The following is a 15378-nucleotide window of genomic DNA, read 5'->3' as shown; positions in this document are numbered from 1 at the left end:
GGATCAGCCTTTCTAAGGAGGGGAGGCCAGCTAAGACCCACAAACCATCTTAGGCCAGCTTATTTTGCCTGTCTTGCTTTTCTGAAAAATCAAAACAAAACATCTTTAAAAACAGATTTAGTTAAAGATTAAAACCTAGCTGGTTTGCTGGTCTAAACTGATTTAAGCTGGTTTGCCAGCCTAACCAAGGTGATTTCCAGCTGGACTGGACTGGACATCCATCTGTTTTCCCATCCTGACTAGCTTAAAGCACCCTAAAGTCCTCCAAATCAAGCAGACGGATCAGCCTGAGCAAGTTTGCAGACCAGCAAAGACCAGAAACTAGGCATTCATACAGTAACAAGCTACTTTGCTAACAGATGTGTGTGTTCTTGTTTTGACAGGCCCTGCTCATCTCCCAGGCTGCCTCATGCGGACACACACAGCCGGATCGAGCATTTTGCTAGCAGGTACAAGTTCAATCTCACACAGACAGTGATCGCGCCTTACTTATGCTCTGATATTCTCCCAGCAGCCTCTTCTGCTCACTCCTCTGAGCTCTGATTGATATATTGATCCTCTTTGCATGGACACAGTGTTCCAAACAGCAGGGCCTTAACAACAGCCTGGGAGGAAGTGAGAGGGATGTGCGAAAGAGAGAGAGAGAGAGAGAGAGAGAGAGTAAGAGATGGCATTCAGAAGGGTGGACAGGGGTCAGCTGCTTTCCACTAGAAGAATGAAAGCTTAACCCACAAGGTCTGGAGGGCTCGAGGGAGCTGCCAGCTCGGATCAGTCTCGTTCTGGCCTGGACGGAGTGCACATTACACACTCAGGAAACACTCAAACAGACATGCATTTGTAATTGGATGTTAAAATTCTTGCTTATACTAACTTTTTTTGGTAACACTTTACTTAAAGCCATTATATATAATGCATTATAAAGGTATTCATAATTTACATCGTAATGCATTCTATATTTTCATAAATAATTGTAACCAAAGTTAAAATGACTTATATCCATCTTATACGATGCATTATAAAGTACTTTTATAATGCATTATGCATAAAGGATTCAAGTTTTTATTCACCGTCCTTTTGTTGTTCCAAACCCATATGACTTTATTTTTTCTGTGGAAAAGTTTAGCAGAATGTTACCACTGCTCTTGATGGCATATTGAAATATAGGCAAATGTAACTGAGATCTAGGGATGGTGGAGGGGAAGGTGTTGAGTAATTGGTCAATACTGCTTAACTGATGTATTTAATATGCTGACAATCAAATAAAATGCTGTAAGAGCAACAGAAAAAACAAAGAGAAACACTGTATAAGTCAATTATCAAACAATAAAACCAGCATAATAATCAAACGTGTTAAGCAATAAGCAATTTACATCATACAATCACTAAGTGATAAATGTTAAATCATGTATGTGTAAGAAGTATGGTGAGAAGTTTATACAGTCACATTACGGGCCAGTCTTACTAACATCTTGCTCCAGTGCAAACTGTCTTTTGGCATTAAAATAGTAGCTACTGACAGGATTTACTACAGACACGCAGTGAAGTTAGCATTGAAAAGGCGTAGACACAATTTACACCTGACTAGGGATGTCAATTTTTGATAATTTCCATGATCGATCATCATTGAAATAAATAAATTGATTAATCATTAACCTTAATGCTGCAAAATGCGTCTGCAGCGGCACGCAGTCACTGGTATAACAGGAAGTGCAAAACCCACTCAAAGAAACAAAATGCTTTCTCAGCTAAATTAAAGGGGTTTTAGTCTGAATCAAATGCAAGTAGCAGGATTATAAAATTAATTGATTATGATCATTTGATAAAATGAAGAGAGAGCGTGCCATAAGTTTGAGATCATTTTGACTGATTCCTATCCCGTCACGGAGACCGCTGAACGTGCCTCTTTAAATGGTTTCGTGGTTTTAAAACACAATCGCAGTGTTTTCAACATGGCATTTAATTTATGGTATTTAAAAAAAACATGACCAGTACTTAATTTGATCCTGCTGGATCCTGTTCCGGAAAATGTCAGATTTTTTATTTTTATTTTTTTTATTTTCCAGTACGCCTATTTGTTTTTAAAAATCAAGCATTTAAAGAGTATTAATACAAGATATGTGCATACAAGACAGAGCGGGTTTGGCTGGATCATGGATGTATTTGGAGATTATTGCTCACGTCTCATTCGGCACAAATCCAAATGTTTCCATATTCACAATGTATTTTAATGTTAAACTATTGTTTATAAAGTAAACTAGGCTTGTACTTTACATGCATTCGCATATAGAAGGAAAATATCATCCTTTTCACATGAGCAAAAACGCCCTTGGCATAACAGCAGAGTTGACCGTTATACTACGGTTTATTTAAACTGACCAGTGTAACCTTTTATATGTTTGGTTGCCTGCATTTTATTTGGATAATGAACAGATGTAAGTTTGAATTATTAGAATATGTGGGGGGTGTGTCCGCGATTATTTGTGATGATCTTTTTTATGAAAACAAATTGTTAATTTTTATTATAGGCCTATTACTTACATAGGCTATACATTTTCCTTAAAGCATCCCATATTGTCCCAGGGCTTGAAAACCTGTGCCCCAGTTAGGTCCGTGCAGAAACTTGTGAAGTGAAGTGACATTCAGCCAAGTATGGTGACCCATACTCAGAATTCGTGCTCTGCATTTAACCCATCCAAAGTGCACACACACAGAGCAGTGAACACACACACTGTGAACACACACCCGGAGCAGTGGACAATGCTCTTATAGTTGTGGCGTCACCGTTCAGTGTCATTGAATGTTCTGGGAAAACGTAATGTCAGTGTTGGTCACGGGACCTTCTAATTGCTTATTTGAATCCAGCAATTATTTTTTTTTACAAATTATAAGCTCTGATAATGACAAGTGTGGTATAAAAGCTTTCTTTATTAGAGGAATAATTGGTTAGCTGGAAAATGTTACATCGCGACCATGCTTTTGGATGCCATTTGTGCATAGCCTTTACGTGGCTTTGTTCTGGTTTGCCGGTTGGTCACAAATTTCCACAAATTCAACAATATTTAGGCATCGTTTCTTTTCCTAAATCCTCACCATCTAACCCTTTTATTTCCCATGTTTATTTCATTGTCTTTCACTTTTTATCACTGTTTTTGCATTTCTGAAAAGGAAAAGAAAGATTTAATGGCCATGAATGAATAATTTGTTAAATTTATTAATTTGTTCCCTCATTTCAGTTAAATAATGGGTTAAGGAACAAAATTAATGAAACATGGATAGTTGCCACACATAATAAGTCGTAGGAACAAATTAACAAGTGTTAGGAATGAATAGACTATAGCCTGTATGTCCTGTGTCCCGCCGCCCTGAAAAGAGCACGATTATATGGGGAAACAACTTAGTTACTACAGTTCTATTGCTTTCCCTGTTGAAGAACTTTGTGTTGTTTCTATTTTAATGTACTTTTAAAGTTTAAATCACATTAAAAGCTTAATATGTACGTTATGAATGAATGATGATGCATTTATATACCGTCCGTCACCCACAGCCGTTTGCACATTTTACTACTCTGTTTACCTACACCTGACCTTAATGACTATGCATATGTAGGAGTTTTCCTTTCAGATTCAAAATTTTTGGGAGGAAAATAAATCATGCAACGTGATTTACTAACGTTTGCGCTTGTCAAATTACTGGTATTTGCATCATTTAACGCCCAAAAAAGCATGTCTTAAACTATTAGTATTACTGCTTATTTGCGACTATGCTAATTTGCGATGTGCTTGTGAATTGCGTTGGTCGATTATGTAAATGAGATGTTGCATCTGCGTTCTTTAATTTCCGCATTGTTATTAAATCCCCCACAGAAATTTCCACGCCCATCGGCACTGTTTTGGAATTGCGCTCTTAAGCTAATTTCAATTTCAAGTTGAGCTTTATTGTCATTCCACTGCAGAGTTTCTCCTGAAGTCCATCACAACCCCTTTTGTCTTACTCACATTGAGGTACAGGTTGTTTGCACGACACCATTCAACCAGTTGTACCACTTCCTTTCTAAAGGGTGTTTCATCTTTGTTGCTGATGAGACCTACCAGAGTTGTGTCATCAGCAAACTTGATGATGTGGTTGGAGCTGAACTTGGCAGTGCAGTCATGCGTCAGCAGCGTGAAAAGCAGCGGGCTGAGCACACTTTGTGGAGCACCTGTGCTCAGTGTGGTAGTGCTGTAGGTGTTGTGGCCGACACAGACTGACTGAGGTCTTCCAGTTAGAAAGTCCAGGATCCAATAACAGAGGGAGGTATTTAGGCCCAGCAGGTTTAGTTTGTTGATGAACAGCATTCTAACGTAGGAGTCTTTGTTTTCTAAGTGGGTAAGAGCCAGGTGGAGGGTGGAGGAAATGTCATCGTTCGTGAAGCGGTTTGGACCGTATGCAAACTGAAGCAGGTTAAGTGTGTTGGCGAGATTGGATTTGATATGGTGCATGACTGACCTCTCAAAGCACTCAAAGCACTACATCATTTGCCCTTTTAAGTAGATCTGCCCCATATGTGTTATAACCATGTCAAAAATCTGAATGAAAACAAATCAATGCAAAATACATAATCAATACAGACAAATTCCATTTAAGGTAATTCACAGAAAATCACATGGGTTCGGAACAACATGAATGTGAGTGAACAACAAAATCTTCATGTTTGGCTGAACTAACCCTTTAATTCGGCTGTGGAAGCGCAGTGAAGCTAACAGCCCAATGTGACCGGTTTGGTTTGACTGCAGCAAACGTTCAGGGATGTGCTCCTATGCCCCAACTAACTTCACTGCCAGCTACCTAAATACACACAATCCACTTGCACACATGAAAACACAGATCAGCCCTTTGCCTACCCTACCATACTGTGCTGCCAACTGTCTCAGCTCACACCCTGCTGCAGCTCTTATCGGTACTACAAATAGACCAGAGTGCGCGCACACACTCTCTCTCTCTCTCAGCTTCTGTGTCCTTTTGTCTTCATCTGTCTGTCTCCTCCTCTGTCATATGCTTGATTTCTGCTCCTGCCTTTCAATGTCTTATTTCATTTCCCCCTTTCCTTCCTAATATCAATCACTTACCATAGCACATTTTTTCCTTTTGTCTTGTCCTTTTTAGTTCCCCAAATTTGTCTCTTCTCTCTCTATCTCTCTCTCTCTCATGCTATCTGTGGTTTCCCCCAACACACATCAGTGCCTTCTGCATTAGTTCTTCCTGCTCAAAACAATATTCGTTGGTTTTATTCAACGGTCACCAGTTAATGTATCACAGGAGTCCATTTGCATCTGACTGATTGTGTAAAATGCTCTGGGAGCATCAGCTCACAGAATGCCAATATTCTTGACTAAATTAGATAAAGTGCCTGAATATTTAAAACACTCAGGGACATGACGCTGGAGACAAATGAAATGATAAAAGTGGGCTTACAATATTCATTTATTTTTTTAATTTGCAATATTTATCACAAATTGTTTCATATTATCTGAGCAATTTATTACTACCAAGATAAAATTATTTTCATTGCCACTTGTTTTTGTTCTTGTATCCATTTACTTAATCATAAATTACCATCAGATTGCAAACTGTCACTTATTTGTGGCATTATCTGATTTACATTATTTCTCTATTGAATTTGGCTGTTAAAACATCTCTGACAAATGAAAAGCATGCTAATGAGCAACATTATCAGACAGGCATCATTCATTTTTATTCAATTCTTCCCTCTGGCTTTGCATGTTCACATTTGATTCTCGACGTGCTTTCAGAAAACTCTCAAGCTTTCCATTTATTTCCTTGCTTTTGTGCATTTGTGCATTCTTAAACTATACTACTTAATCCAAGTGTCGGCTAAATAAGAAAAGACAAGCATTTTATAGCTAAAGATGCTTCCATTAAATTGAAAAATCCACATGTCTTTGGCAGCGCTCTGGAAAATCCCTTTCATTCACTTTTATCTGATAGTACTATCCTTCACAAAATATGAACGATAGAGAGCATGTGCTAAATGAGGTGGCACATTATTTATTTCTGACATTGTCAAGACTGGCGGCTTTGAACTCTAATAGAAAATTAAATTCTTGTCAGATTTTTCAGATGTGGTATCTGCAGTAAGGGCGCAAAGGAAGAACGTCATAGCCATGGGAACGAAGATTGTTCGTGCGTTTATAGGCTACTCCAGAGTAATGACTGGAGGGGGTGGGAGAATAGACCCACTGGTATTTGATGTCCTAGACTCACCATACAGGGGTGGATTTGCTTGGATATGACTGAGTAAGTGGTCTGTACTGACAGCCTTTCATCTGAAGAACAGACAGCATATCAGAAAGGCTGAACCACTGTTCTGAATCTCAACACAAAATGTCCATTTCAAGACAGCGCTTCTCAAAGGAAGAAATTGTTTGTCATGTACTCGCTGATCTGTGTTTGTGACCTCTCTTTTTCTCTCAAACAAGAAACCACACTAACCACTTACTGAGAAACCCATTTAAACAATTACAAAGACAAACAGTACGTGTATAACAGCAAACTCCATTTGACCTCACACCACAGAATCTGTGACATCATCAGCAGTTCGTAACACTTTTGATTGGATCTAGCTGATGGAGGTCTCAGCGGATTCAATTAGGAGTCATCCTATCCAGGCAGTGGGGTTAACCAGGACAGCCTGCGCCACTGTCATTGGCTGAAGGACACCTGGTGGGTGAATGTGTATCGACTTTCTGCTATTCTCTAAGGCAGCCCCATTCTGCATGTGGGTTCTCTAGTCTGCTGTGTTCTAAAGTTCAATTCAGAGCTTTCTCTGGCAGCTTTCCTAGCAGCATGACATGAATGCACTTAGCACTCCTCATTACGGTCTCTATAGAGGCTCTTATGTTGCTGCTAATTCGCAGGCTGTCCTGGTAAGGCAGTGAAATTCCCCCAGTCTCTCACCTAAAGGGTAAGCCAAGGCAGGGAAAGTGCAGAGCATTGCTAAAAGCAAAGTTTCACCCCTGCAGTGGTAATAGTAAGCACAGGGACCATTGTCCACTCCCTGCTGTGTTGAGAACACCTCTCTTGTGCTGGTTTAAACTTGCCTGTTCTGTATGACAGACAGAATTTTGCTAGAGGGACTGTGAACCTTCTAGTCACGCAAACTAATTTTAATACATTGTTGCATTCTGAAATGGATCGGCGTGCTATTTATTGCATTGTCCAAGTTGCCACAAGGGGTGCTATATTGAGATTTATCATTAACCGAAGACATTATAGAGCCAGTCGCCAAACAATATGTGTTATGAAAAGTACCGCACAAGTAAATGTGCCTTGATATTCTGGACCAGCATGAAATGTTTATTTTAATTTATTACTATTTTTAGCATGATTGAGCAAAAAGAAATATGATTTGTTACCAATGTTTTCTTATTTTGTTGCTGATTTGACGTACACTAACCATTCAAAAGTTTCGCGTCAGTAAGTTTTTATTTTCATTTTAAGTATTGTTTGACATTAAAGACATTTATAATGACAAGATTTCTATTTCAAACTTACGTTCTTTCAAATTGTTTATTCATCAAAGAATTCTGGGGATTGTGGTGGGGAGCACCAAATCAGCATATAGGAATGATTTCTGAAGGAAATAATGTGACACTGAAGACTGGAGTAATGACTGCTGAAAATTCCCCTTTGCCATCATAGGAATAAATAACAGTTTAAAATATATAAAATAAAAGTTATTTTTAATTGTAAAAATATTTTACATTATGAATGTTCAGTGAATAAATGCAGGGTTGGTGAGTATAAGACATTTCTTTCAAAAACTTACCCACCCCAAATTTTAAACGGTAGTGTATGTTGTCTAAATGTAAGCTTGATTTCACTTATTCTCCTTTTAAGCATATAGGACCTCTATAATTGCCTATATAGAAAATATTTTCAAAATGACCACAGAATAAACTAATACTGCTTTACTTTTGCTATTGCATTTGGTGCTGCTAGATACATAGAAATGGCTCATTTCAGCTTTAATTTTGCTTTAGGTTGACAGAAGGACTTATGAAGCATTCATACTGTATACTTTCGGGCTTGGCATGCCACTCAATCTGTAGTGTGTGATAAAACTCTTTTTTTCATATTCTGTTTTTACTATGCCACTTGTGGCAGGGAATGCAAACTTGCAATGAGTTTGGGTGAAAATACCCAGGAGAGGCATTTATGTCATAAACATTCATGTGACAAATGAAGTGAAAGGAGAACAGATTCTCCTCTGGCTTTGTCATGGAGAGAAAGAGAGAGAGAAGAGGGTGAAGCCAGGAGGCACAGCTTCGGCGTTGCATGATAATTTGCCACCCAGGTTAGTCGCACACGGTATCTGAAAAGTCAGGGTAGGATAACAACATGTGATTTTTAGGTTGGTGCAACTGCTCTAAGGTGACTCTTATGCAGTCACTGAGATGTTTCGATGAGTCACTGCTGTCATCTTCTTTTCCTCTGCCAACCGTGTGCTATTCCGTTCCTACGCCTCTTTTGTTTGAAGCCACTGTCCTTGCTACAGCAAACAAATTACAGTGCACAGTGACTTTGCCTTTGTACGCCTTTCTATATGTTGTGACCCGTGCTCCGTAATATGACATTTTCATTTCGTTTGCTCTTTCTTTTCAGGTTGGCAGAAATGGAGAACCAGAGCTGTTCCTTTTTCACTGACAGTCTCTCTCCAGATGAAAGTTTGTGAGTATACCACCTCCCACACACACTGGAATCTGTCACGGCCGCTAAGTCCCCGTGCATGGGTGTGTGGATGTGTGCATGGCCATGCATGCATGCCTTCATGTTTGGTGTGGCTGGGCAGTCACATTAATTAAAAAGATAATGAAAATGACCCATGGCAATGTGTGGGTTCACCCTCCATCGTATTAAGTTTGTGTGATTAAGGAGCACAACAGTAGAGATGAATAGAGTAGGCTTTGATGCTGACAGGAGGGAGAGAGAAAGAGAGAGACTGGGCTATTGAAATGCTACCAAACAAGATGTTAAGAGCTGTAGGTCAGCGTACAAGGAAAGCCACTGAAATAAGAGCATATATAGGTGAAATTAGGTGAGCCTGCACGAAATCAAAACTAATAAAAGAGGTCAGATCATCACAGCTCAGAGTCATGGCTGTGCATGCTTTGTGCTGGAAATGGCTCTGTGATTTAAAGAAATAGTTCACCCAAAAATAAACTCGTCTTCATGTCGTTCCAAAGCTTTATGATTTTCTTTCTTCCCTGGAGCACAAAAGAATCGCTTTTCAATGCAATTTCAATGCATTATCCAGCTTTAAAAAGCATGTGAAAGGACAATTAAACCATTAAAAAATGTGGTCCACATGACTCACGGACTGTATTCCAAGTCTTCCGAAGCCATACGATAATCATTAGGAACACACTAACATTTTTTGTTATTTAATCATAATCTTCATCGCAACTGTTGATTGTGACCAGATCATTGAGCCGTTTTGTGAACGGGATCAAATTATTCTTTGAAAAGGTTAATCTATGAAGAACAATTCATAATAACTAATAAATTAAGAGAGTTCGTATTTGTTGGGAAGACTTGTAGAATAAAATAATCTGGATATATTATAAATTAATAATAATTTGTTTCCTAGAGTAAATAAAACCACAGAAAAATGGGCTTGGGCGTAGCTTGACATTTGAGTTTGGTGGGCCAAACCGAGATTATTTTTTCAAGTCACACTTTTAAACACATTTCTATTGTAAGCCTAAAATTTTACACTCTGTGTAACTCAACATTATAATGCATGAAAATACACAACACATGAATTGCTGTGCATTTACTTAGCAATTAACACGCTGAAAATAATGCACTATAAACATGTTTGTTAACTGTCTCAAAAGTGTGAATGACATCTGTTGGGCATGATTCACGTTAAAAGCACACAAACACTGTATATTTAGTAAATCTTACTGAAAACAGATGATTAAGCGGTTTATATTGTACAAAATTGTGTTAAAAGGGATAGTTCACCCAAAAATGAAATTTCTGTAAGACCTTCGATCATATTTGGATATATATATCAACTTTTTATTTTTATATGACCAAAATAACCAAAATGTCCATTCAAACAAACAAACAGGCAATAATCAATATCAATATTATCAATAATTTACAATATAAAAGTGAGAGAAAAAAAAACAACAAAAAAAAAAAACAGGGCCATTACATTACTTTATATAGTTCAAAATGTCAGAAGAAAAACATTGCCATGCATCAATAGTACCAGGTTTCTTTGGAAATATTTGTGATTAAATCTCAGAGGTTTCTGACCCTGCATAGACCGCAATTCAACTGACAGGTTCAAGGCACAGAAAGGTAGTAAGGACATTGTTAAAATAGTCTGTGTGACATAAGTGGTTCAGCCATAATATTATGAAGCTACGAGAAAACTATTTGTGAAACAAAGAAAACAAAAATAACAACTATATTCAACAGTTTCACTGATGTCACACAGACTTTTTTTGTTGATGTCCTTGCTATGTTTCTGGGCCTTGATCGTGTCCGTTGCATTGCTGTCTTTGCAGGGTCAGAAATCTCTCAGATTCCATCATAAATATTTTAATTTGTGTTCTGAAGATAAACGAAGGTTGTATGGGTTTGGAATGACATTATGGGGTGAACTATACCTTCAATATGTTTTTGGAGAACTGTTCCTTTAAAAGGCAGAGATAGACAGTGCTTCAGTGAGTAATGTATTATATTGGTTTGACAGGACATAATGTGGCATTTGAGTGGCTTTTACCAAATCTTCCTCATCCAGCGGTCTGTAAATGGCCTTTGTTTACTGATGGCCCATGTAATGGCACCTGTATAATTACAGCAGAGTGCATAAAAACAGCTAGTTTTTTATTATTGATGTGACTAATGTGAGAGCTGTGGTTATTTCAGTGCTTCCTGTGTGTAGTGGTAATTTGTTTTTGCTCCTGTGTGCCTGTATTTTAGCTGTGCCTATTTAGACCAAGAGTGTGCGTGTTTGTATGATCGCCGCTTGTTCAACATCTACAATGTTGTTTGTTTTATGGATGATGGTGTGCGTTAGTCTGTGTTAGCATAGTACACTCTAAACATGCCATCCGCAGTTTATGCAAAACATGCGCGCATGTGTTTTGTTGATATGCCACTGCTGCACTGTGTGCATATAGCTTATGTACCTGCTGCTTTGTGTGCACGCTTGGTGCTGTGTGTGTGTGTGTCTGTCTGCTGCGTGGCACTGCTAATGTGTTCAGTGTGCACTGTCTCCTGTGTGGGGGGACTCAGGGATGAAGATCAGTACCTCCTACGTCACTCCAGCCCCGCCCTCGAGCAGGACTCCCCCCACGGCCACCTGCTGGCCCACCTGGACTGCCAGGACAGAGAAGAGCTGCAGTGCACCCTCCAACGCCTGGAGAATGAGAACAGGTGAGGGCACAGCCAGGGGCACATTCACACTTGAAGCTGAAATATGTAAACTGTGCAGTACTAATCTAAATTCCAAAAATAATTAGAATTTTAGATTTTTGAAGAACATAGGAATGATATTTAACCATGCAAAAGTTCCTGCCGAGATGCTAAGGGGGTAGCCAATCGATGCTTTTTGGTTGTTAGTTCAATAAAAGGTTTGCAAATAAAATGTATACACACACACAGACACAAACGAAATATTACAAATCTATAAAAATACATAAAATTACCTAAGAAATACAATAATAAAACCACTCTAAATTTTTTCTCCATTTTTGTCTCCAAAATAAATAAATACTGAAATAATTTTGTAGAGAATGGTTTCACTGAGGGTTATGGTGTTGTTTTAAATACTTGGGGTAAAAATGATTTATCTTTGTAATTGTGACTCTGGAGGAATTGTGTGATGGACTGCACTTTGTGTTGGCCCTTTAAATTTCACAGCTTTCCAGAGGATTAAGATACTGTAGAGCTAATAGTTTTTAATTGGCTGAGATAAAATGTGTTGCTGGGAAACTGTAGACATTATTATCATTATGATGGTTAGTCTGGGTCAAAAACAGTAATCTGAATGAGGTGTGCCCTTTAGACCTTAAAACTGGTTCAAACATCAGTAGAAACACAAAAAAGTCTATTAGGTCCACCATTTTATTTCATCCTAAAGGCTACTGTTACACCTGTGAGTCATTTATGAGTTTTGTCTTCGGCGTAAATCCTAACCTTTAAGTCATGCTCTCATGTGGTCTTGCTTTGTTATAGGTGAGTAATAGGTCAATAAAGCAAGATTAACTGTTAGTGTCTGCAGGGGATCTGCAACCTTAACCCCCTGAATAAATCAGTCATTATTGGGATACAAAGAGCTGAGTAATGGCTTCTCTGTCAAATACTCATTTTGTGTTATTTATTTTTTTAATTTTTTCAATCAATTTTATTTTATTTTAGAGGGTTATAAAAACAATTTCCCAGCATGAATATATATTATTCACAACCCACCCAAATCCAACCGAACTTATATGCTACAAATAGAGAAATAACAAAATAATAAATATTTCCATATACCACAATACAGAAACTGGAATATAATAAAATAAAACAACTAAAGAATAATTATTAGAGTATTTTCAGCAATTTAAATAATAAGCAAATTAATAATAATTACATTCAGATCATTATATATTTAAGGTATTAAAGTGTTTTGTAATAAATGTGTAGCTGATATACTGTATGTAGATGAAATATGTAGATGATATTACTAGTAAATAAAACAACATTTAAAAGGAAATTTAGAAGGGAATTTTTTTTTTTTCTTAAAGGAAAAAGAAATCAATAATTGATCAATAAATCAAAATTGCTTTATAAGAGTACGTTTAAGGAAGTTATATGTTTCAGAACTCAAAACTTTCTCGCTAATCTAAAAACAGCTTATATTGAAGCCAGTCTGCCACACTTTAATAGTCTGGCTAAACACTGTCTGTGCAGAAGATGATCAACGCCTGCTTCTGAATCACTGCCTGTTTAGCCCCGCCTACCGATTCACACACATAGTGTAAATAACGAGAAGCAAACGCATTTCTATTCAAAAACCAAACAATAAACTTTATTTAGATGAGCTTTATTTTTAATGAAGTGCCAGAAACTTGATTATGTCACATCTGTTTAATGTAACAACTTTTGTCTAGATGAAGCATCTATAATGACCTAAATCTAAATGATGATGATGATGATGCTCTTGTCTCTCCTGCAGGGTGCTGCAGGGCGAGTATCGGCGGCTGAAGTGGAAGCATGAAGAGGCAGCAGCTTCACCCCAGCTGCTGGAGTCGGGTCCCGGTTCACCGGCCGGACAGCAGGATGAGGAGCTCCTAGCCGAGGCTCGAGTCCTTCGACAGCACAAGACCCGTCTGGAGACACGCATGCAGATTCTAGAGGACCACAACAAGCAACTGGAATCCCAGCTACACAGACTCAGAGAACTACTGCTGCAGGTGAGATATAGCCTAAAACACATAAAACAAAATGAGAAGTATACCCACAGTGAGAACCAAAGTGTGAGCCAGAATAGATTATTATGATAGAAACATTGAAGGAATGGTGCGTAGGGAGTTATTTTATGAATACAGCTGCACAGGGAGGACATGAACAGGTAAATCAAAGACGTCTGCGCTGGAGACTTTAATGTTAATTGTTTATGAGTTTGAAGGAATGTTTTGTGCTTTAAAAACAGCCACTGTGAGAGAAATAAATATGGGCTTACGAAAAGGTAAGGGAGGCAGACGGGGAAAAGAAGATGTGTTTGAAGCTTTCAGCAAAAAGAGTAGGAAGACAACTGAACAGAGGAGGATAGACTGTATTATAGACTGCCTTGATGTACCACATGTAGAAGGGTAAAAGCGAGGCAAGAGATGCTTACTAATGCAGGTTCAGTGAGGACAAGGTGACAGAGAACTAGAAGAGTCTCAGGTGAAAGGAGAAGACATGTGGAGAAAGAAAGAATTTTTTTTTAAAGAGTAGCTATTATTGAGACATGAGAAGAGATGGAGGACGAGAGACTGTAGGAAGACATACTAACTTCTGGTAAATTGCAAAGATGGGAAGTTAGAGAGAGATTATATATGAGGAAGAACACCATTGATGGAGATGGAATCATACAGGTGGAGTTCGAGCTGACATACATAGAGCTGAAGGAGCAGGATGGACAGAATAGAGTGGGCAGAAAAAGGATCCTTTTCTTTAGCGAAAGAAAGACAGAAAGCAGACTGAGGAGGGAAAAGAAAAGCACAGGCGGTGCTGAGTGAATAGGATAAGAGGTGGTTGTGCAGAAAAAAAGAGAGGTAGTGTTTCAGAGATATGATTGGCAGGCTGGATGGAATGAGAGAGCAGAGCAAAAACACTGAGGCTGTAGCTGTAGGTGAAAAGGAATTAGACGGAAATAGAGGGAAGGAACGAGGGGAGAGAGATCGACTTAATCTACAAAAACGAATGAAAGATGTGTCAGGGGGGAAGCAATAATGTGCTGGGATTATGGAGATTCTGAACCCCTAGAAAGTCACTGGGAAAGTTACAGTCTTAACTCTGTGGATATCTCTGTAAAGCAATAAAAGAGTTCAACTCAGAATAAATTTGATGTACTCATGCAAACAGCCTCAATTCAACTCATCTGCCTGTGAAATGACAAAAAGAAAAGAAAAAAAAAAAGAGGCGAGTCATCTCTGAGCTTCTTATAAGTTTGTTTCGTCCCTCAAGAAAATACACAGTCTTTGTAATGTGTGAAAAAGGGACCAAATCCCTGGTCGATAAACGCTGAAGTTTGGAGTTTTGGCAGCATTTGAAAACTTGTGACTGTTTTTCTCATCAAAGAACCCATCAATAATGTCTTCAGTTTAGAGCATGGTTAGACTAGCATATACTGCACAATACTGTCTAATATTTATTAGTATACAGTTATGCACATCTGTTTGTATATGCATGATATGTACAGTATACAAATTCTATATTTAATTATTTCAAATTAAATATGAATACTTCTTTATAAAAAAAAAGTACATTTTTTAAATTAAATTTAGAAAAGTAACTATGTAACATTTTTCAAAAGGGTTGGCAAGATTATTTTGTAACACTTTAGTATAGGGACTGATTCTCACTATTAACTAGTTGCTTATTAACATGGTTATTATTAACATATTGGCTGTTTATTAGTACATATAAAGCACATATTCTGCATGACCATATTCTATATCCCTAATTTTACCCAATACCTAAACTCAACAACTACCTTACTAAATATTAATAAGCAGCAAATTGGGAGTTTATTAAGGAAAAAGTAATAGTTAATGATTTGTTAATAGTAAAAATTGGACCCTAAGATGAAGTGTGACTGATTATTTT

At 37.9% G+C, this 15378-nt stretch overlaps 1 protein-coding gene across 5 annotated transcripts in view; it reads left to right on the top strand.

Moving 5' to 3' along the window:
- Positions 1 to 15378, top strand: part of drp2 (dystrophin related protein 2) — a 146780-nt gene that overhangs the window by 128985 nt on the left and 2417 nt on the right. For all 5 annotated transcript variants that reach the window (XM_059515878.1, XM_059515874.1, XM_059515875.1 and 2 more), the window contains 4 exons: positions 384 to 449; positions 8662 to 8727; positions 11314 to 11454; positions 13241 to 13478. In XM_059515878.1, coding sequence (XP_059371861.1) covers positions 384 to 449; positions 8662 to 8727; positions 11314 to 11454; positions 13241 to 13478 — 511 coding nt within the window. The remainder of the gene's footprint in view (positions 1 to 383; positions 450 to 8661; positions 8728 to 11313; positions 11455 to 13240; positions 13479 to 15378) is intronic.

The sequence above is a fragment of the Carassius carassius genome, chromosome 29 (genome assembly GCF_963082965.1).
Source record: "Carassius carassius chromosome 29, fCarCar2.1, whole genome shotgun sequence".
Classification (NCBI taxonomy): Eukaryota; Metazoa; Chordata; class Actinopteri; order Cypriniformes; family Cyprinidae; genus Carassius; species Carassius carassius.
This window is presented reverse-complemented; position numbering and strand designations above follow the sequence as displayed.